Source organism: Triplophysa rosa, linkage group LG4, assembly GCF_024868665.1.
Source record: "Triplophysa rosa linkage group LG4, Trosa_1v2, whole genome shotgun sequence".
Taxonomy (NCBI): domain Eukaryota; kingdom Metazoa; phylum Chordata; class Actinopteri; order Cypriniformes; family Nemacheilidae; genus Triplophysa; species Triplophysa rosa.
Genome location: NC_079893.1, coordinates 5,082,201 through 5,105,639, shown reverse-complemented (window position 1 = coordinate 5,105,639; position 23,439 = coordinate 5,082,201). Strand labels below are relative to the sequence as shown.

General features: G+C 39.0%; 3 protein-coding genes across 3 annotated transcripts in view; 1 reads left to right on the top strand and 2 right to left on the bottom strand.

Moving 5' to 3' along the window:
* Window positions 1–8,602, bottom strand: part of LOC130552515 (unconventional myosin-XV-like) — a 37,107-nt gene extending 28,505 nt beyond the window's left edge. Inside the window, exons 1-12 of the mRNA XM_057330849.1 lie at window positions 4,934–8,602; window positions 4,405–4,487; window positions 4,246–4,309; window positions 3,882–3,991; window positions 3,697–3,771; window positions 3,505–3,595; window positions 2,774–2,779; window positions 2,589–2,692; window positions 2,218–2,281; window positions 1,980–2,093; window positions 1,711–1,872; window positions 783–896 (exon numbers count right to left, since the gene is read on the bottom strand). Coding sequence (XP_057186832.1) covers window positions 783–896; window positions 1,711–1,872; window positions 1,980–2,093; window positions 2,218–2,281; window positions 2,589–2,692; window positions 2,774–2,779; window positions 3,505–3,595; window positions 3,697–3,771; window positions 3,882–3,991; window positions 4,246–4,309; window positions 4,405–4,487; window positions 4,934–8,449 — 4,503 coding nt within the window. The 5' untranslated portion in view covers window positions 8,450–8,602. The remainder of the gene's footprint in view (window positions 1–782; window positions 897–1,710; window positions 1,873–1,979; window positions 2,094–2,217; window positions 2,282–2,588; window positions 2,693–2,773; window positions 2,780–3,504; window positions 3,596–3,696; window positions 3,772–3,881; window positions 3,992–4,245; window positions 4,310–4,404; window positions 4,488–4,933) is intronic.
* A 91-nt stretch (window positions 8,603–8,693) lies between these two features.
* Window positions 8,694–12,223, bottom strand: LOC130552514 (unconventional myosin-XV-like). The gene is made up of 3 exons (XM_057330848.1): window positions 11,661–12,223; window positions 8,921–11,434; window positions 8,694–8,780 (listed from the first exon to the last, which is right to left on the bottom strand). The coding sequence occupies exons 2-3, from the start codon at window positions 11,396–11,398 to the stop codon at window positions 8,694–8,696; spliced, it is 2,565 nt and encodes an 854-aa protein (XP_057186831.1). The 5' UTR covers window positions 11,399–11,434; window positions 11,661–12,223.
* Window positions 12,224–15,430: 3,207 nt separating this feature from the next.
* On the top strand, window positions 15,431–22,219 carry syngr3b (synaptogyrin 3b). The gene is made up of 4 exons (XM_057331850.1): window positions 15,431–15,623; window positions 18,792–19,026; window positions 20,228–20,373; window positions 20,838–22,219. Exons 1-4 carry the CDS (start codon window positions 15,522–15,524, stop codon window positions 21,054–21,056), a joined length of 702 nt encoding a protein of 233 aa, XP_057187833.1. The 5' UTR covers window positions 15,431–15,521; the 3' UTR covers window positions 21,057–22,219.
* Window positions 22,220–23,439: the final 1,220 nt, after the last annotated feature.

The following is a 23,439-nucleotide window of genomic DNA, read 5'->3' as shown; positions in this document are numbered from 1 at the left end:
TTCCCCCCTTTCAGGAAAACGTACATGATGTAAAAATGTTTCAATTGTTTTTTAAAAAAAGAAACTAGATTTTGCACGATGAAAATGAAACTTATGAGTTTTTGTTTTAATTGCGACATTACCGGCTTGACAATTACAGGTAACTTGTCATTACCATAACATACTTTTAAAATTTTCTTTTGAGTACATAAGTATCTTGAAAAATCTTAATGGTTTATTTTTTATGCACTGTGGGAGAAAGAATACACTCTTAGTTAATTTTTGATTTCCTTTTCAAACAACCTTTTTTGAAAAGCAAAATAAGAGATATTTAAAATTTTGTAAAGACAACATTTATAAAGACATATACTGTACATAAAATGTGTGTTGTCATACGTTTTGATTGATGAGATTTTTGTTTGAAACTGAAGAGGTTTAGAAACCAGGAGCTGTCATCTCTGTCCTCACTAACCTTTGATGTTCTGTGTGTGACGTAATGTCAAAGTATCCCGGCAGTGAGTAAGCAATTAGGTGTTAAGATTACTCAAGACCTGAGCAAACCCTGATTGAATTACGGTGGTTTCCATAGAGCTGAACTAACTTAAATTAGGTTACTGGAACTCGTTACCATGAACCTTATTGCATGTCCTTACAAAGTCTACTTATCTCTCTCGGTTTGCCTGACCCGGATGTGTAATACTACATGATGCTGGAGCCAAGTGCTCGTGTCCAGCTCCCCATCATTTCTTGTCAACAACCTGATCTGAATAAATGCTTTTTTAATGGCGCATGTGTTTATCTACCGTCACTTTGAAGGTGATGGCTTTCTGTAGACCCTCTGGAGAAATCTGCAGCAGATCGGCCACTGCGCGAATCTCCTGAGTGCTGACGACACCGGCCGTCTCCTGAACTTCTGACTGATGATTTGCATATTTCAGCAAAAAAAAAAAAACATTTTAAAGCTACATATTTTATGTTTTATTGTGCATGCATGACAAATAAGACACCCTGGAAGCCTGTGTGAAAAAGCATCCTGTATTTGTTTTTTTAGAGGCCATTAAGTACAAAATAGTATTTGGTGTCCAAACAAAATTAGCTCATTTTTGGATGTCCTTTATTAAAACAACAACAACAACAAGGCACTCCTTGCTCAGATCAACTGTCTATCAAAATTGCTTACTTAGGCTATGTTCAGATTTGACTTCTTTTTTGTCGCTTTTACATCGTAATCCTAAGGAGTAAACTGTGTTTTCAAAAAGTCCTGAGCGCTTTTTTTAAACGCCAGCGCGTCTTTTTCTGCAGCTCAGAGCATCTTTTGAAGTTGAAAAAAGTTAAACATGCGAGGAAGGTGATTGGTCAAGCAGGATCAAGCAAGAAAAAATAAAATGGCGGCCGAAACGCTGGTTGGAGCATAGTTGTGTATAAATGTACGTTTAATTTTCACTTTCAATAACTTTTGATTACATTTATAGCGAGAAATTATTATTATAGTTATTAAATATGTGATTGGTTGTTGCAAAGACGCTCTCTGTTTATAATTCAAATAGACTTCCTATACGTTGCCTATCAAGCTGAGCTGCCTTCGTGCACAAACGCTGCCTCCGAAGTCATTGCCAGCTCCTATTTGTAACCAAAACGCTGCAAGCTTTTTTACTTTTTACTTATCAAAAAAGAAGTCAAATGTGAGAACACAGCCTTAAGTATTTGTGTGTGTGTGCGTGCTTGTAATACCTCAACTCTATGGAAAAATACGTTTCCCAGGTGCAGAATGGATGACAGCACTCTAAAAATGCTGCTCTGGTCCTCAGCACTAAAGTTGAGAATGTCCATGGCACTCTGTAACCTCCTAAAGTCATCTCCATCGTCTTTCCCAATGATCACACAGTTACCACCCTACAAATGTCATGACATTATGATCATTTAGTTTAGACATAATGCCCCAGATATGGATGTTTGTTTATTTGTAGTGTGTTTGCGCATCTTGTGTTGTATGTTCTTACCTGATTCAGGTAAAAGTAAGTTTCAGCTTCCTGTAAGTAGAAGGCTCGCTTCATGTGCGTAGGAAGTCCAGCCAGCATCTCATAAAAGATGTGGTAGTTTCTCTCATCTTTGGCCTACACACACACACACACACACACACACACACACACACACAAAGTCCACGTAGGTCCCAAACGTCAGTTGTCAGAACACGGCTTCATTGCACTTCATAAGTTAAGAGGACAAGAAAACACAGACCTGAAAAACGATCCTGGACTTCTCCAGTAGATACTGTGAGGTTATGGCACCACTGATTACCCCTCTGACACACAACAAACAACACACACAGGTCAGTCGTGTGCATGAACTTTCCTTCAGCCCTATCCGTCTTCTCAATTCTCTTTCCGTCTCTTGCTTTCCCTGACCTTGAGGTTAAACAACAACCTTTTCTGCTCTACTTTCACACAGGGTCAGGAGGTACAGATCTAGTTCCCTCACTGTGCTGCCTCTCATAAAGCAATTCTCGAATTTAGGAGACATTTCAGAGGCAAATTAACAATATAACCTGTGATGTATTTGAACAGAAGAGATGTCTGATTTCTGCATGTTCAATGAAAATGAATACTCACTCCTCCATAAAGATCTCCACAAATTTTCCAAAGCGGCTCGAGTTGTCGTTTCGGACCGTCTTTGCGTTCCCAAAGGATTCTAACAGAGGAGTTGCCTCCAGAATCTGAACATTGAAAAATTCATTCTACTTCTGCATGTATTCACTAATCATTGCTATCAGTAAAAGTAAAGTATTCATGCTTACCTCAATCTGTATGGACGAATCCATAAAAGAGAAAACAAAGAGAGTACAGAACATTCATTGACAAACACATTTCCTATAGCATACAAAAAACATAGTCCTAACCATCAACATTGGCCTAAAATTAAAGGAAAATGAAAGGCTGATACTGTAAAATGACAGAAATGCTGTTTTGAGACCAACAAGTATGTTAATCTGGGAAAATGCGCTTTTTGGCCCACTCTATAACTACTATTCAGAGGGAAATTATGAGAAGAATATTGAGAAAAATGTTCTCAAAACTATACGAACAGGACTAAATCCTAATCCTAACTCTAAATTTAGCAAAATCTGTAAATTCTGTTAGGTACTGCGGTAGAGATGTAGCGATGTAGTGTGGCATGATATATCGCAATATGAACAATTTGAAATATGTATCGTAGGTCTATGGCAATTTTTGACCTACGTCAACATGCTTTTTTATTTTATCCTTTTAATGCTTTAAGAAGGTTGCACTTCATTTTAATTTTCTTAATTTTATGTTAAAATTCAGTCTTATTTTTCCGTGACAGACCTATTCAATTAAAAAAAAAGTTAATGTTCTGGAAATGAATCTGCTATTTAGATTTTTAGATTCAAAATATCAACAAAATATGAACCCAATGCATTTGATCAAATCATGAGCTATCAAATGATGATACATTCTATTGATAGAATTGAGTATGTCTTTTTTTATGCAATTGTTTTGCACATACCTGCTGTGTAATGTTCCTCGTATGGTGAATAGCCGTGAGGTACCTTAAAACGAGTTTGGTTGCCTCTGTCTTACCAGAACCACTTTCCCCACTACAACACAAACATTTCACTAACACAACAATATACAGTCCCACACTTACAAACATCACACATTCTATCATCTTTGAAGTCCAGGGACTCATTTTTATGACCTGATTATGATGCACTGGTTTTGTTTGAGGTCCATCATTGTCGTATAGGCGATGTTTGCGATGGCAAATAAATGACTGAAAACCAATATTCATATACAGAAGCATATTAAAAGGACAACAAATCAATAATCAACAACCAAATTTACACCAGTGGTAAATGTTTTTAATATGTTGTCAAGACTCACGGTGGGTTGTCTCCTAAGCCATGACCTTCGTACTGAAGAACCACATCTGTGCCGTAGATGTTAAACAGCTGGTATGGATTGATCGATACCAGAATACTGCCAATGTAAGTCTGTACAGTTGAGTGTAACAACACACAAGCTGGTTACATTCCCTGCTGGTTGTTGCCACAACATTGAACAAGTGTTTCTAAAATGTTTGACTTAGAATGTGTGTGAAAAACTCTTTTAAAATGTTTACCAGATGCTTGTACACAATATTTACACGGCACTGCTTTACAGATGATATAAACAAATTGTAAATTGTAAAAGCAAATGTCTTAGAAATGTATGTCAATGTTTACTGGCGTATGAAACCATGACTCACGTAGATAAAATCTTGGTCAAAGCGAATCTTCAGGTTTATCAAGACTGCTGCCTCAGTCAGCTCTCTGACAAAAATGGACAATAAATAATAATTTAGAGCCTAATAATCAACTTTTACGCACAGTACACATTACAGTTGATGTACTGTAGTTTGACTTACTCCATTTGTGTCATGTCCTCAACTCCATCACCTGCCCTTTTCTCCCTGTATCTCACAGTTGGCAAGCTCCTTATCGAATACATCTGTTTGAAAAATGACACTTGGGCTCATGAAGAACCTTCATGCAAATTCAGAACAATTGTGCAAATAAATAGACAATTCACTGTAAATGTATTAAATTACATGGAAGTATTTGTTCCCAAGTACATTGGGTCAAATTGTCCGTCTCTTATCTACTCCTACTGCTATCACTGGCCTGTATGGTAACCTGAGCGTAGTTATAATCTACCTTGTTAATCTCATTGGACATCCAATGTAGTTGCAGACTGCAGCTATACCCTGATGAAGATAGGTGAGGTTGGCTGGGCCTTTTGTTAAGAATCAAAGCTTACATACTGCGTTGCATCTGACAAGTGCATCAATGTCAACTCAACAGTGTTAGTCAATATTAGGCTTGGAAAATTCAACCTACTGCTCAATTCTAAATCTAGAAGACAGAATGAAAAAGATTATTGTTTAGGTGGTTTACCTTGTCATACCACCGGCCTATTGGCTCCCCTTCCCGATCTGGTACCCACTGCAGCTCTGTCTCCCCTGGTCTATGACCAGTGGGTGGAGGGGTTAGATATTCCATCATTTTCTCATCACGGTAAATTGACCATTTGATGAGGTTCTGCACTGTATCATGAGGCAAGACCTTTTCTGAAGCCCATACATCCTCTGCTGTTTGCCCATCTCTGGCATTATGAGCCCAGTGCTCTTCGGGCCCACCCGGTCCTTTTCGCTGTGGTGACACCACAGCATAACGGCCATCTGGCCCAATAACCACCTGTCCAGAAGATGTCATATATGTGGAGAACGATGAGGGTAGCTGGTAAGAGGCATTCTTTAAGTTAGGATTCTTCAGAGCATCCGCTAAATACGGTGAAGTGGGGACATCGAATCCCTGAGTGAGGACTGATCCATCAGGTAATCTGTATTTGGCTTTGCGAAGATTTTGATTTAGAAGTGCCTGTGAGAGGTTCGGAGTAGTTATATGTCTTCTTGGATCCACTGAGAAAATGGATCCATCTGGTAGCTGATAATTAGCCCTGCGAAGATTGTCATTCTGCAAAGCATCTGAAAGGGTCGGACTGCTTGGTTTGTACAGAGCTTGTGAAATGACTGATCCATCTGGAAGTCTATACGAGACATTTCTCATATTGTCATTATTTAAAGCAGAGAGCAGAGTTGGGTTTGAAGGTTTATAACTTGCATCAGCTCTTATTATGGAACCATCAGGTAATCTGTAGGTAGCATTTCGTATATTCTGGTTCTGCAGAGCCCTTGACAAATTAGGAGACTGGACATCTTGGTAACCTGGTGCATATATAATTGATCCATCAGGTAAACGGTATCTGGCACTTCTCATTTGCTTGTTCTGGAGTGCCTCTGCTAAGTTTGGTGAGGTAGATTTGGACTGCCCATAGTCTGCTGTTATGAATGTGCCATCTGGCAATCTGTAAGTTGCATTTCGAAGGTTGGGGTTTTGGAGTGCACTGGCCAGATTTGGTGATGTTGGTTCTATTGGCTGATCCGTCCTTATTATTGTGCCATCTGGAAGTCTGTATGATGCCTTTCTAATGTTCTCATTCTGAAGTGCATGTGACAGGTTTGGTGAGGTTTGGCGTTGTTGATTTGGTGCAGTGATGATGCTTCCATCTGGAAGTCTATAAGTTGCATTCCTAAGATTTGGATTCTGTAAGGCATTAGACAAATTTGGAGATGAAGGCTGCTGGAGATGAGAGTCTGGGTATATTATTGCTCCATCTGGAAGTCTATAAGAGGCACGTCTTATGTTTTGGTTCTGCAAAGCATTTGAGAGGTTTGGAGAGAAAGACTGTTGCTGTCGTGGGTCCATGCCCATCATGGAACCAGAAGGGAGTCTATATGAAGCATTCCGAAGCTGTGAATTTCCAATAGCATCAGCAAGCATTGGGGAAGACTTTGCATTTAGTACCTGATTACCATAAAGCACTGCCCCACCAGGCAGCTGGTATGTGGCACCTTGAATTTGGGGGTTGTGTAATGCATACGACAGAACTGGAGACTTCCTAGGGTCTTGTCCATAGCTTGGGACAGGTGCATAAGGGGAGACCATTCCAGGGACTTGATATGATGCGTTACGAATATTTTGGTTCTGCAAAGCGGTTGAAAGAACTGGAGAGCCTGTTGGACCATAGCCAGGGGGAACACTGGATCTCCTACGGCGTAAATGTGTTCGGTAAGAAGCATTGCGGACATTTGGATTTTGAAGAGCACTGGAGAGAATCGGACCAGAAACTGGCTCTTCAATATAATCAGAGCCTGCCAGCACCTGAGTGTAAGGTGAATGTGGTCTCTGAAGGGGTGATCTGTACGTTGCACCACGTAATTGTGGATTGTGAATAGCACTGGACAGCAAAGGTGAAGCTGGCTGACCCGGAATTTGTTCAAATGCATCCATTTCATAAACATAGGGGGCAGAGAGGGATGGCTGTTCAGGGATTTCACCAAATTGTGCCACTTCTGGAGCATAAGGTGAGCCCATTCCAGGGGAGACCATTCCAGGGGCTTGATATGATGCGTTACGAATATTTTGGTTCTGCAAAGCTGTTGAAAGAACTGGAGAGCCTGTTGGACCATAGCCAGGGGGAACACTGGATCTCCTACGGCGTAAATGTGTTTGGTAAGAAGCATTGCGGACATTCGGATTTTGAAGAGCACTGGAGAGAATCGGACCAGAAACTGGCTCTTCAATATAATCAGAGTCTGCCAGTACCTGAGTGTAAGGTGAATGTGGTCTCTGAAGGGGTGATCTGTACGTTGCACCATGTAATTGTGGATTGTGAATAGCACTGGACAGCAAAGGTGAAGCTGGCTGACCCGGAATTTGTTCAAATGCATCCATTTCATAAACATAGGGGGCAGAGAGGGATGGCTGTCCAGGGATTTCACCAAATTGTGCCACTTCTGGAGCATAAGGTGAGCCTGGCCTTTGCAATGGGGATGCATAAGAAGCATCTCGAAGCTGAGGATTTTGTAGGGCATTTGACATAAGTGGGGATGCCATTTCAGGATTATATGGTAATGGTTCTGGTTGCAGCTGGGAGACATTGACTGCATTGGGGCTTTGCATGGGCTGATGAAAGGGTGAAGCATATGAGGCATTACGAACACTTTGGATTTGGAAAGCATTTGAAAGCATTGGTGACTGAGGGACACCGCTAACCTGATCAAATTCTACAGGAATTTGCTCTGTGCCTATAGGCAAATGTGTTGAATATGAAGCATCATATATCTGAGGGTTTTGCAATGGACCAGGAAGAAAAGAGGTGGGTGGGGCCCTAGGGGAAAGGGGGCGCACTGGTAATGGGGAGCCATGTCTGATAGATGGATGAGGAGATGCTGGTCTGGAAATATGTCTAATGGAAGGCTGAGGTGATGGAGGGGGCATGTATTTTTGAGAAGGCTGAGGTGAAGGGGGCATCATGCCAGGTGCACGCCTCAGTGACTGTCTGGCCATGAGAGGACGGCCTCGGCCGATGGGTCTCTGTGGGTTTCTCATTGCACCAGGGGTTCCTGGAGGATTAAAACGTCTTTGTTCCCTCATGTCCATTCCAATATGTTGACCTGAAAGTTGTGGGGATGCTGTGAAGTCCTGTGCCATCATAGACCTGTTACTACGTATGGACGTTTTAAATGGACGTACATTTTGTGTTGGAGTTCCTGAATGACCCCCTCTGCCACGATAGGGTTTCACAGCTCCCATGGGGATGTTTGGACGCCCCCTTCCTCGCAGTCGACCTCCAGGGGACCCAAAAGGTGGGGAATCCTTAATGAGACGAGTGGACCTGCGAGAGAGAGAGGGAGAGGGGGATCGACGTTCCACTGGTGGCTGCTGGAACCCTGGGTCCATAGTAAAACTTCTCCGGGAGGGAGTAGGTGATGCTCTCTGATCCATTAAAGGGGACTGTGGTCTATGCAGATCCCTCTTCTGAATATTAGCCATGGGTTGCATACCCATCTGAGGGGAAGATGGAGGACTTATGCGCCTAGATGGAGAAGCTTGAATCCTCTTAGCACCAATTGGACGATGGACTTGTGATGGGGAGGGGGGTGGACTAGGTCTTCTAATCGAGGCACGAGGGGACTGTGGTGGGCTTCTTCTTCTAAAAGATGCCCGTGGTGAAGCTGGTGGACTGGTTTGGAGAGATGGAGCTCGTGAAGGCATACGGCCAGGCAAAGGCTGGGGAGATGGTGGAGCTTCTCTAAAGGACGCTTGAGGTTGAAACCGTCTGGGGACTGTTGGAGAAGCAGGCGGAGGCTCTCTGAATGACGCCTGTGGCTGAAAATGTCTAGAAAGTGATGGAGAAACAGATGGACTCATTCTGCGGCCAAGAGGAGATGGAGGGTGCTGAATATGATTTATTGAAGGGGACATCCCTCTGGTTAGTCTGGGGGATAACGAGTATTCCATGCCACCAATGCCACGCACAGAGGGCTGTGGAGATGGGGTTCTTCTCAAAGGAAGTGCACCAGCAGGACGCATTGAGAGCTGAGGAGAGGAATGAGGGCTTGGTCTACGTACAGGCACAGGGGAACGTCTAACTTCCATTACTGGTTCTCCAAAATTTGCCATGGGTGTATTGTAAGCCATGGGTGACATGGGAGCCATGGGTAGCATGGGAGCCATAGGCCTATGCAGAGGGGAAGCCATCCCTGCTACAGACCTTCTGCTTGGTGTTGGGGATGGTGGAAATCCACCAGGTTGAGCCATATGAGCCATATTTTGGCCTACAAATCCCTGGGGATTATTTGCTTGCTTAATTAGCATTGCTGTTGGTGTGGGCACTTGAGGCATTGTGGGATGAAACATTTCTTGGGGTGGAACTGCTTGTGCAAAAGCATCATCCATGTAGGTTCCAGGAAGGTATGGATGGTTTTCATACTGTATGTCAGACATTTCATCAAAATCATATTGTGGAGGCAATGGAGGAAGCTCAACATCAATCCTTTCTTTACCAAAAAGTTTAACCTGGGGTCTTGGGACTCTGAACTCCATTTCTCCGTGAAATGGCATATTCTCCACAGAGAAATCAGCATACTTATCGCCATACATTCCTTCTTCACCTTCCATTATGTCTTGCATTGGATAACCATATGGTTGATATATATTGTAAGAAGACTGCAAATATGGATCAACGTCTGTTTCACTGTAATTTACCTGATAGTCCTGAAAATAAGGATCCTCATAATCCCCATATAAATCCACATATTGATCACCTGTTATCTCCATTTCTTGCCGTCCATACGGGTCAACATAGACACCCTGAAGGTCTTCGTAATATCCAAACTGAGCCTGGGAATACATATCCATTTCATTTCCATATAAATCATAGCTGTTTCCCATTGGATACTGACTGTCATCATAGTACTCCATGCCATCATCAAAATAAGAATCAAAAGGATGCTGTTGACTGTAGTAGCCCATGTCCTCTGGGTAACTGCCCATCTGCTCCTGAGCAGCATACGGGTCACTGTAGTCCATACCATCATCATAATATTCACCTCCATCCTGCATGATCATGTGCGGGTCATAGTATCCATCCTCCATGTCGTAATAGCCTTGATCATGAGATGCTATGTCATAATAGTTATTTGGTTCTTCATATTGAGTGTATTGCTGTGGAAACGAAGACTGTCCATGCATGGAGGCATATTGTTCGCCATATCGGTTTGAGGGTCTTTGGCTTGGCTGCCTGTGGAATGCACCCCCTCTGCTCTGGTTATCATAATCATATCCTCCAGTGTCATGTTCATATCCATGATTGTGATACCCTTGATACCCCGCTCGGATGCTAGCTTGGCGACTGCCGGCATACTTTTTGTTGTTTGATCGACCCCAGCCATTATCCCTTCTATGTGCACTTTGACGGCCTTTAAGAGAGAGAAACCTCTTGGTAAGCCAGTTTGTAGCCCCTGCAATCTTACCCAACATTTGCCCCCTGGTTTTAAAACCAGATTCTTCTGCATTCTTCTTCCCAAAAAGCCCTTTGAAAAATCCTGTTTTCTTCTCTGCTGGTTTAGAATTGCCACCTAATTTAAGAAGCATATATGTTGGCTTTGGTCCTGCTTTATCTGCATTCTTTTTTTCTTTTTCTTTTTTTTTCTTCTTGCTGTTTTTGAAACGCATCATGAACCTTGGGGCATTTCTCAGAAGAGATTTCCTCCTCTTCTTTCTAACTAAACGACTCTTTCTTTTGCCAAGGCCAAGGAACAGTCTGGAGGTGTTCTTAAGTCGCTTCTTTGAGTTCTTCTTCCTCTTAAATCCAGAGAACCGCATGAAAAGTTTTGAAGTGTTTTTCAGACCTCTTTTCTTTTTCTCTTCAGGTGGTGGTTCAGGTGGAGGCTCTTCCTTCTTTCTGGCCTTTTTCTTCTTTGGATCATCCTCAGTGTTAGACTTGGATTTATCCTTTGATTTTTTCTTGGCTTTCCTGTCCTCCTCTTCGCTGTCCTCATCCTCATCTTCTTCATCCTCGTCTTCCTTTTCGCTATCCTCATCCTCGTCAGAATAAGCCTGTCTAGATTTGGACTTTCCTTTTGCGGCTTTACCCTTAGGATCTTTTCCACCACCGCGCTTTCTTTTGCCTCCATCTGACTCTTCGTCCTCCTCCTCACTTAAGTCTTCTTCAAGCAACTCAGCATCTGAACCCTCCTCGGATTCAATAACCTCTTTCTTTCCCTTTCCTTTATCCTTTCCCTTCTTATCATCTTTTCCTTTACCCTTGGGCGGTTCTTCTTTTCCTTTCTTCTTATCATCCTTTCCTCCTTTCTTATCTGCTTTTTTGTCATCTTTTCCACCCTTTTTGTCATCTTTCCCTTTATTTTCTTCCTCCTTTGGTTTGTTTTTTTCTGGCTCTGGTTTTCCTCCCTTCTTGGCGGCCGATTTTGAGTCACCTTTTTTGGCTGGCATTTTATCCTGCTAAAACCATGCTAGTCTACGGCGTCTCTGCCAAAACACAAAACAATCATAAATGAACAGGATCTCCACCCAAAGACAAAAAAGTCACAAACTGCCAAGTATATGAACTTAAAACATTACGAAGGAACATAGTTGTGTTGCATTTTTTTCACTGAACCAACATTATTTCATTGTCATCCACAGTTTCATATTTTTTCCAAGTTCCACAACTACTGTATAAAAAAAGCAAGCGAAAAAAAACATTGCACCTTACCTTTGGGTGATGTCCCTTGTTCTTTTACAGCACTGTGATAGACAAATTCTTCAGCGCAGGTGAAAAAATCTCTGTCCACATGATTCCATTCACCACAACACCAGATGAGGTCTATAAGCAGGACGTCTCTGGTAGACAATCTCAAATTGAGATCCTCTGTTAAGGTGCCTCTGTATGTTTCTATAACCATACGCTCACCCACACACTCCTCTTCTATTCTTTTGTTTTTCATCAAGAGACTAATGCAAACTCCTTGTGATTCTCAGCAAGTTATAGACTAGGAGACAATTTCAACACGGTCGCCGACTACGATATGCCTTCATGAGAGACTCAGACAAGAGCTGTATTTCTGTGTGAGTGAGAAGATGTGTGTCAGGGCTTTAGTTCTGTTGCAGTGCTGTATAAGGAACCTTAATTTGTCAGCTCTACTTGCCTTAGTGTAACTTAAGCTTGGGTCTCATTCCAGCATTAATAATGTAAGCGTAGAGGCCCGTTACTACACAAGCTCGCACACACCATGACTCACACACCCAAATCTATGGTGGTGAATACAGGCACGCATAAAAATGTGTATATTCACACAGCTAAAAAAAAGTGCTAACGCTTACAAATAAGGAGTTTGTGAACTGTAAGAATGGTTTCCTTTATACTGTACGCAACTCTTATACAAGATCAATTTGTAAAAATATATCTGTGAAACACAAGCTCACTGTCATACTTGTAAATGTGTAATATGACTGAGAAGTGATTTATTTTTTGGTTACAGAAAAATAAATCACTCGTTTAGCTAAATTTTTCCCCATTTTTACAATTATCTTTATAAGAGTGCACAATGCATTTTTTAATTTTAATTATTTGAAACATTTACACAATCCGTTTGTTAAGTGGTGGCGTAAGGAATACTGTTTCCGGGTTCAAGCCTCCACTCATGGCAAGTAAGGGTACTTAATTCAAACAGCTGTTATGAGTGCTTTTTATTCATATCACACATTTATGCGAAATTTACACTACAGTCTCACGGAATATTTCGTATCAATTTAAATAAACTGAAAAAATGAACCGCTGTCTGGGCATCTGAGATTTCGTTAGGTTAGGGTCGTGTTTGTTTGATAGCAAACCATCAGTGTATATTAGGATTTATTGTTGTTTGCCTATGGCATCTGATAGAGCGCTTGGACCCTGAAACGGTATATGACCTTCCATTTACGGTGGTGCATGACTGCCCTGCGGAATGGTATTTGGAAGAATGTTTTTCCGTTTTGGATCATTGACTACCATAGTAGGAAAAATTACGATGGTAGTCAAAGGTGCCCTAGAACTGTTTGCTTTCCTAAATTCTTAAAAATATCTCATTTTGTGTTCAACAGAACAAAAAAAAACTTTTTATCTACTATGGTAGTGAATGATGTCGCAGAACTAAAAATTGCTAACATTCTTTCAAACATCTTTCATTGTGTTAATAAAAACAAAGAAATGTGTAAAGGTTGGGAACAACTTGAGGGCAAGTAAATGATTACAGCATTTAAATTTTAGAGTGAACTATCCCTTTAACAAGCGGATATGATTTTGTTACACAAAAAGTACTATGGTTGCACTATTGCATATATGGTAGTACTGAATAATTACCATACTCATATACCACATTATATTGTATTTCAAAGAACTGAAGGTAACATAAAAGATACTCGGTTAAGCGCTGCAAAGTAATGGCTATAATGGATTTATAGCTTACTAATGACCAGTAGTATCAGCTTTCCTGTAGGTTGTGGGTTCGATCCCAGGGGATTGCACATACCTATGTATAAACGTATAGGATAATGCAATGTAAGTCGCTTTGGATAAAAGCGTTTGCCAAATGCATAAATGTAAATGTAAATGTAGTGTTTCAAACATGATCACTGACAGTCAAAGTGTCACTGGAGCACTGGCACAGGAGTAATTACAAACATTGATGCAAGGCAGCCTGTAACCATAGAAGTGACCAGGTCAGAGCCAAGAACCTGTAACCTGGCATCTAAGAACTACTTAAAACCAGGACTCCACAATGACACACTCTAATTTCAGTGATTAAAAATGTAGTGGCTTCTTCTCCAATTGGACTAAGAGCAAAGGTGAATTATGATAATTGTCTTGTGAAGAGGGTGTACAATGAACACCTGGGTTTGACCTAGGTGACCCACTAAGAAATAGAAGGAGAGAGAGTTTAATTAAGGTTTAATGCAAGGATGTTGTCATGTCAACCAAAAAACTGAGAATGAAGAATCACAACCTCAAAAAAGTGACTTATACACAGGGAACGACAGGTGACACACTACTCTTATAGCTGAGGGATTTTTTTGAAGCATGACACAGAGCAAAAAGCCTAAAACCTCTTTACTCTAGGTAAATCAGTACCACGCTCACTAAAACTGCTTATTGATTTTAGAAAACGGCAATAATGTGGCTCCTCCAATCAGAATTTAGGTGTGGTCCTGTTTGTTTATCATTTGGAGTAATAAATAGGCTAAATAAAAATATAAATAGGAAAACAAAATATGAAATAAGATGTTTAATATCTCACTTGTTTCTCCTAGAAAGAATAAACAAATAAAGAGTGGGATAAGAGACCTCTAAGGATATCACATTGATTTCCTCTAGAGATTCACAATGCCTCAAACTTTACTGTATATACGTGCTTAGATTGGCCAAGATAACAAAGTTTGCCATCAAATGTAAAGATTTCAACAGAAACTCTGACTCGAAAAATTATATTCCAAAAGCAACACCAACTTTTCCAACACTAAATTCTCTAAGCTTTGCTCCACATTACTTCTGTATAGTAGGGCTATATTCTTCCTGCATGCCAACAATTGTTTCATTTGTGTTTATTTTATTTGTCAAGGAAGATTTCATTAGTACATTAGAAGGTTGAGCTTTGCAATCTCTGAGCAATAGGGGGCAATGCTTTTTGGTTACCAACATTCTTCAAAATAGCTTCTTTTATGTTCTGCAGGAAGGAAGAAAGCCATACAGGTATGAAATGACATGAGAGTGAGTAAATGATGAAATAATTTTTATTTTTGGGTTAACTATCCCTTTAATGAGGATCAGAACTTTTATTTTATACATTTTCTTAAGTAGTATTTTAAGCAGTTTATCTTCGCCTGTTTTTTTTAGTTCGTTCTAAAAATCACACTGTAGCCACGTATGTGGTAAGAGCAAAATATCTACTCACTTATAGTACAGTAATTGATGCGTAGAGATTGAGTAAATTAATCCTCCGGTCTTTTATTGTGACAAGAATATAATCCCGTTTTGCGTTTGTAGGTCCTTCAGTAGTTTTGGATTTCATGTAAACACCTAGCACACTTTATAACACGCAAAAAAAAGCACTAAAAAGATTTGTCACATATGTAAATACTCGATTTTTATATCGAACAAGGCCAATTTCATTTCATCACTAGTTTACCTGTTTATTTGGGACAGTTTTTTGGACGGAAGCAAGCTGACGTTGCGTCATTTAAATATCCAACCTGATTGGTCAGTACACCATCAATGAGACTTTATAAACACAAATACAAAAACATATAATGTAATTGCAGTAAATTATATAATTTTCATTAGTTCGTAATAAATAACGGATTAGTGGCCTCATCTGATAGAGAGCCACAACATTCAGCCCAACTTGTATTTTTCAAGTAACCTTATTTCTAAAAAAGACCAAGAGATAACGCACACACAAAAAAGCGCGAGCTCTGCTGGTGGCTGTCAGCGACAGGCACGCGCTTGCTCGTGGGTGTGCGAGATAGACTCGTGACCGCGCTCAGTTTTCCTCTTCCGCAGAATATCGCACAGCGGTCAGCGCGCTACACTGCTGAAAGGATGGATGGAGCGGGCTCGTTCGGAGCCGGGCGAGCCGGTTCGGCCTTCGACCCTGTCGCATTCGTCAAACAGCCCCAGACTATCCTACGAGTGCTAGCATGGGTAAGATCAGCATCCTTTTAAGATTTATGATTGACAGAATGATGCGTTGCCAAACCATTTACTCCTTTATAACGGACGAACGATTATTTTAACAATTTTGGTGGATTAGATTTAGATGAGGTTTTATGCTTTTGATATTTTCTTTTAGATTTTATGAATTATTGGGTTATTTGATTATATAGTCTGCGTTATTATAGGTTGCAGTCGTCTGATACGTCATATGTTGCTGTGGTAATGACGCACGCAATGCGTGTGCGCGCAGCTTTTAGTACCATTGATTGCAGTACTACTGGGTTATTTATTTTCTTCCATATGTAAATAGGACACTAGTTTATACGTGCTATTCGTAAATGTGACGTTTTACCACTGTAAAATGACCTACAATTAATGTTGGGTCCTTTTCAAACACTGTAAGAAGTCAGAAGTCCGAACTGGTCTGTTCTTTGTTTTGTAACATCCTTTCATTTTTTCTTTCCTTTTCTTTGTGATGACCATGGTGTCAAAAAACAGTTTGACGCAGTAAAAAAGTGACAATAAGTGTGTTTAAGCAGCGACTTCCCATATTTTTGTTAAAGGGCAAGGCCTTGCGATGATAATTCACAGTATCACAATGAGCCTTTTATATAAACTAAAACCGACGAATAAAGCTAATGACTAAGATGCTCATAAGATCCTCTTTTGCTCTTCTCATCTGGATTCATTACTTTTCCTCCTTTTAAACACATACTTTAATGTGTACAATGCTTATTATATATACTATGCATAGATGCAAACACCCTTATCTGTACAGTAAGTGGCTTTGGATAAAAGTGTTTTCTAAATGAATATATGAATAAATGTGCAGTAAACACTACATGGGCAGTGGATGTGTGAGGTCTCAGTGTGTTCAGAAAGGTAGCAACGAATAATGGTGATGTTGGCCCCATGGTTATGGGTTGAGAAGGTGAAAATTACAGGTTTTGTACTGGAATAAATTGAGGAGATCACATCACAGTTTGCGTCTGAACAAAGGCACATTAGGACAGTGCTTCTACAAGGGCTGTCACGATGATGAAATTTGGATGACGATTAATTGTCTATAAAATAATTGCGATTATGGCGATTAATTGTCTGTTTAAAGGCTTTGACAGTTATAACGATTAATTACAATTCATTTATACAATGAATAATATATATATATATATATATACATTAAGAAATGTGAAAATTCTATAAATAACTAGTAACATTCCCTATAGAGTGACCTTAACAGAAAAAACTGATATATGAGTATGATGATGTCGTCTTGCTGTAGATGCAGAAAATCTGGAATCACTTTAATAAAACCCATAAACACAAAAAGTACAAATCTGATACAACTCAAATGATGAAGAAATGTCATTTGAACGTAAACTGAAATAATTGCGATTATATCCAATAGTTGCGATGAGACGATTATTTTATAATTGTGACAGCCGCAATGATTGTATAATAAGTTTCTTCAGATAAAACGAGTCTAAAGTAAATCTTATATACAATGTTATTAAAAGAAGTTAGGCTTACTGTAATTTCTCCAGCTTTGCAGGAAATGAAACAAACATAAATGTCTCTAGAAACAGGGAAGTTAACACATTCGTGACAACCAAGTCTTGTGCACTTACGAAAATTAACCATGTTTTTTGTGGTACAAGTGTAGTAACATGGTTTTTTGGTGCATTGATTACTCAGGGCAAAACCATTATTTTACTACAGTGACCATGTTTTTTTGGTTTTAACTGTAGTAAAACCATGGTTTTTCAATTTTAACTGTAGTAAAACCATGGTAAATTTTCGTAAGGGTGGGCACATGCCACAGGTGTACACACTTCCACAAATGACAGTGTGATCTGTACAGTGTACTGCAAGTGTTCAAAAGACAAAACAATCTGCACAGTGTGCTGTATGCTACAGAACGTAAACAGAAGCAAAGGGTCATTATTACGTAATTTATAGAAGAAATATTATAAGTGATTTCTGTTTTTTATTAATGACTATTCAGAAAATATTATTACATTTATACGAATTAAGATACACACTTTGTGGAGACAATGATCAAAATAAGTTTTCAAGTCTTGTTAAAGGATTCATGAGTCAATCACAATTCCATTAATGTTGTACTTTAACAGATTTTAGTTTTTAGGTTGTATTTTATAGATTGAAAAGTTCTGTAACGTTTCTTTTTTGATATTTGGTACATGTTTTATTTACAAATATTTATTCTGTGGACATTAAATCTTTTTAATACAACACTAACATTAGCATTAGATTCTCTATAAAGGCTTGTTTAAAGTGACAGTTCACCCAAAAATAAAATTCTGTCATCATTTACTCACCCTTTTGCCATTTCAAATCTGTATGGCTTTCTTTCTTCCGCAGAACACAATAGAAGATATTCTGAAAGATTTTGTTAACTGGACCCCATTGCCTTGCATTGGTTTTGCATCCATACAATAGAAGTGAATGGGGTCCAGTGCTCTTCGGTTACCAACTCGCTTTAAAATATCCTCTTTTGTGTTCTGCGGAAGAAAGAAAGTCATAAAGGTTTGAAATGACAAGAGGGTGAGTAAATGATGACAGAATTTTCATTATTGGACTTTAACAATCAATGGTTCCACCCAGCCGACCAATAATCACAGCAGCACTAACTGTTTCTATGACGACTGTGTGATGTGATGTATGCGTCAGTACACAGGGTTGCTTTGCCAGAAATAGCACATGATACAGTACCTACAGTAAGCATTGTTACTGATTTCCCCTTACTGTTAGTCAAACACACACACACAGACAGACAGACTGCGGCGGCCTTTGGGTGGGTGTGGTGTACCGTGTGTGTACTGTTGCATTAGTGTGAATTAACCACATTTTCTCTCTCAGGTGTAAATGAAATTGCTTTCAAGCATATGCTGTTAGGAAATGCGCGGCAGTGCATCAATAAAGAATTATGAGGCATTTACAGTGCAGTAGCATATAAGACAAGAAACGTTTCTAAGAGACTGTAAATAATGAAAGCATTTCATTTATTTAACATTAAGGATGGCAAAACCATGCCACCTTGAAATACGATCAGAGTACCGTGGTAGTTTTCTGGACTTTTTTGTTAAAAGTAGAACTGTTTGTAACTCACATCTTTTCTTTCTTTCTTCTCTCCAGATCTTCTCCATGGTGGTCTTTGCATCTATAATAAACGAAGGCTATGCGAATATGGGCAGCGAACGATTGTACTGTGTCTTTAACAGGAATCCAGACGCATGTAACTATGGCATCACAATAGGAATCATCGCTTTCTTAGCCAGCGTCTTCTTCCTGGCCTTGGACGTCTACTTCCCCCAGATCAGCAGTGTTAAAGACAGAAAGAGAGCTGTGCTGTTGGAGATTGTCTTTTCAGGTGATTCATAGTTCATTTAGACACAGATGGCTGGTGATTTTGATTACTTGTTGAAACATTAAGCGCTTAAGTTTGCGTACGCGTCCGTGTGTGGGCGCATTTGTGTGTCTATGTGTGTTAGCACGTGTGCATATTGTGTGTGTGGAGTGTTTTGTATGTGGGTGTGTCTGTCTTCTGTGTTTTCACCTTTTTCTTGTTTTTACATGTATAACTTTAAATGTTTTGCTTATAGTCAATATGTCTCATGTACAGCTGCTTTGTAACAATGAAAATAGTAAAAAGCGCTATATAAATAAAGTTGACGTAAGTTAATTCATTTCTAGGGTCATTTGAGTTAAGGTCAAGTAGGTCATGGCAGGGTTTTATGGACGTCATGCATTCATCTCTCAAAGTTTGGCACCCACAGCCTACTTTCTATTTAGGCACTTCTCGGTTACAGCTATTTATTTGTTATTTTATAGATCATTTAATAAATTGTAAAATAATAAATAAAAATAATAATCGTTATTATTAGTATTATTGTGATAATAATAATTATTATTCATTTAAATAATTTTTTTACTGATAACCAATTTACAGTTGGTATGACTCATATTGGAAGAGAGCGGTGTTGCATTTTTGTGGTTAATTTGAAGATACCGTCACAAAAGTGTGAGAAATGTACCGGGAGTGTGAATGTGCAACAGTAAACGTAATATGTGTTACTTTCAAACATGAAAAGACTTGCTGGACGTAAAAGTGTTTGTCACTTTTCCTGCAAATCGCTGCTTTCCTTCTGAAACCTCGTATCTCCTTATTACGCGATTTTAATTTTTTGCCATAAATCATTATTATTAGTCACCCCTTATGTTTGTCACTGGGTTTTGCAAATATCTCATCAATAAAAAGTGCTTGTCAATTGAATCATTTAAAAATTACAGTGTTTTTTCCATTTCCTGAAAAACGGCGCTTTTTACCATTTTCATTGTTATAAAGCAGCTGTACATGAAACATATTGGCTATACGCAAAACATTAAAGTTATACAAGTAAAAACTAAACGAAAAGTGAACGCACAGAAAACAGACACGCACACAGGTTCACACATAAACACAACTCCACACGCACAGAGCACAATTTAGAACATATGCAGCGAAATGTAATTGCACAATATGCAAATTGGTTATTGTTGTTAAAGGCTCTTACCTCTGTGTGTTATCACAGGATTCTGGACGTTCCTGTGGTTCGTAGGTTTCTGCTTCCTGGCCAATCAGTGGAGCCATACGTCCCCTACAGAGTTGCCCCTGGAGCAGGCGTCAGACGCAGCCCGAGCAGCTATTGCCTTCTCTTTCTTCTCCATCCTTACCTGGGTATGACATCACACCTTACACACATTCACACTCATAATCCCGTTCACATTTGACCACTGATGTTGGTATTTGTGTTTTAGGCTTACCTGTGTCTACTAGCAGTGCACAGGTTTAAGAACATCTCCTTTGTGGAGGATAAACAGGCACTTTTGTCCAAACAACCTAACAGCCTTTCAGTAGTATAGATTTCCTATACTACTTCCAAGTGAACACTAAACTGCACTGGTGTGTTTTGACAGTAGAGTGCACTCAGATGGTGAATGGCAATACAGTTTGTGCATGCTGTAGTACACGACACACTCGGCAAACTCTAATTCCATATCTCAGTAAAAAAAATTGACGCTGTGAAAGCATCAATTCTCTTAAAATCAATGACGAACATTAAAACTAACTCTTGCTACTTTAACTTTATCTTTCCTAACATGTTAACCTCACTAACACGTAATCCTGGTTGTCCTAACTAGGCGGCCCTCACGGCCTGTGCCGTTCAGAGGTTCCTCCTGGGTACGGACATGAGCCTGTTTACCGGCGAGCATGTGGCCAGTCAGGCCCCCAAGCAGCCGTACCCCTCCAATGACGTCATCGGCCAGACCACTATCCCCGTCGACGCCTACCAGAGTCCACCGCTCATCGAAACCGCGGAGACCCGCCCCCCTGGCTACAAGATCCCGCCTGCATTTTAATCTGCAGCCAATCAGAAGGACAGAGTATAGACTGCCGTTTATGTTAGCTAAATGTATCGCGATGTACCGCATTTTAGCAACGGGGTGGAGAGGAGATGCTGTTCACCTCTGTAGTGTGCACTATCATACAGAATTAAATGAATTCATCTAGTCTCACCTTTACTCGAACAAATGTGGGTGTTTGGGGATATTTATTGATTATTACGACCCAAAGGTTTTGCATTTACAGATTAAATAATTGCAAACATCAACATGTGCTGTTTATTCTGTAATACATATGTAGTCCTGTTTATTCTAAAGAAATGCCCAATTTTAATGGCTAATACAAAAGGGAAATTATACTGACACCTATTGGCTTGGATGAAGCATTACGCAAAAGCAAAATTGTAGAAATTGTAAAAATACTCCATTGACTGGTGTATGTTTCACTTACGGTTAACGTTTTTCGCAACCAAAAGTGTTTTGAAAATAAAATGTATCGTTTTAAACATATTTATCATATAATTTATATCATAAATATGTTTAAAAACGATATCATATTTAGTATAGTAATATACATTTTTATTATTTTTCAATGTATAACATCACTTAGTGCACTCAAAGTATAATAAAGCAAAATGTATTATTATTACAATAGTGCTTATAGTTTTTAATTAGCGATTATTTTTGTTTTCATAGATTATAACTTTATGCCATAGCTGACCAACAATCTGTAGCATCACACAATGATCACTAGTTATTTTAAGTGCCGTCCACGTCTTTTGTGTCAAAATCTGTTTCTGTTGAAAGAATTGCCTTTTTTAAGTTTCAGGTAAACAATGTTATGTCACTTCAACAGGAGCAAGATGAGTAGCGTCTCAGTTGTGTCTCAGTCTGCGTTGATGGAGACCGAAAACATTCCAGATGAGATAACTGAGATTATTGCAACAGATTGTTTACTTTAACAAGCAAACTTGTGCATATGTGTGTGTGTGTTTGTGTGTGTGGGGGGGGGGGGCTGGGGGGGTGTGCTTGATCTAAATATGTCTAATTGCATGATATGGTACAAAGATATTGAAATTTCCACTGAAGTATAGAGGCGATTGTTATATTTTGTTAATGGAGGATGTTAAAGTGGTTATCAAAGTGTTTGGAATGACATGAATAAATAAAGATGAACCGGATCAGTTGTCATTATTGTTCTTAAATAAATGTTTATAAGGGTCACATTAGACATTTTCCTAAATCTATTGAAATAAAATAGCTTTTTATTATTATTTATATCAGACCAGACAGGTACAGTAAGTGTTGTTTGCTTGTTTAACATGCAGAGGGCAGTAATGTAGACGTCTTAGAAGCACTGCAGTATGAAACAGCCCGATTTATTTTACGGATGGAGAGGGAGGCAAAATTATGACATTTGCTTGACCTTGACTAACATTATACGTAGAAATAAAAAAAGAGATTTCCTCAAAACAGAACTTTCATCATGTATTCACCCTCGTGTAATTCCACAACTCTATGACTTACTTTCTTCTGCAGAACACAAAAGAAGATATTTTGAAGAACGTTGGCAAACAACATGGACCCGTATTGACTTCCACTGTATAGACACAAAACCACTGAGACATTTCTCAAAATATCTTCTTTTGTGTTACACAGAAGAAAAACTCGCATACAGGTTTTGAATGACATGAGGGTGAATAAATGACACACTGTAAAAACTAATTTGTTTATTTTACTAAATGGAATTGTGCAAACTCGTTGCCTTGATTCAATTAAGTAAGCTTAACTAAATTGTATTAATACACTTACTTTTCTGACTCAAATTTACTTTTAAATTACTAAATTGTACCTGTACTTTTATGTCAACTAAACTCGATATTTATTAGTCTTATTGGTACTTTTTGTTGTCATACATAAATTAAATATCTGTAAGTTCAAACACAACGGGAAACTGAATCGTGTTGAATTAACTTGTTTAAATAAAGTAAATGGAACAATTCATTTCTGAGTATAAGCTACTTGATAAAATGAATTGTTGTAGCTTAAATCAATAGAGTTAAAATAACAACATATAAATTCAAAAAACTTACTCAGATAGAGTTCTGGTTAATATTCAGCTATTGAGTAAACAAAAAACAATTAAGTGAACTTAACTTTTTTTAATTAAGTAAAATTAACTTATTTACATTTAGTAAATTTCAGTTTTTCACGTTTTACAGTGTAACAGAATTTTAATTTTGGGTGAACTATTCCTTAATAAGACCCATTAAATATATAAAACATGATGTTTACTGAAAACATTTTCTGTGGATCAGTGACTTTGCCTTGAGAAACAGTATTTGTTCTACAGTTTAGGCTTCAAAAATAATTTCTGAAATGATTTTTTGATACCTAATTG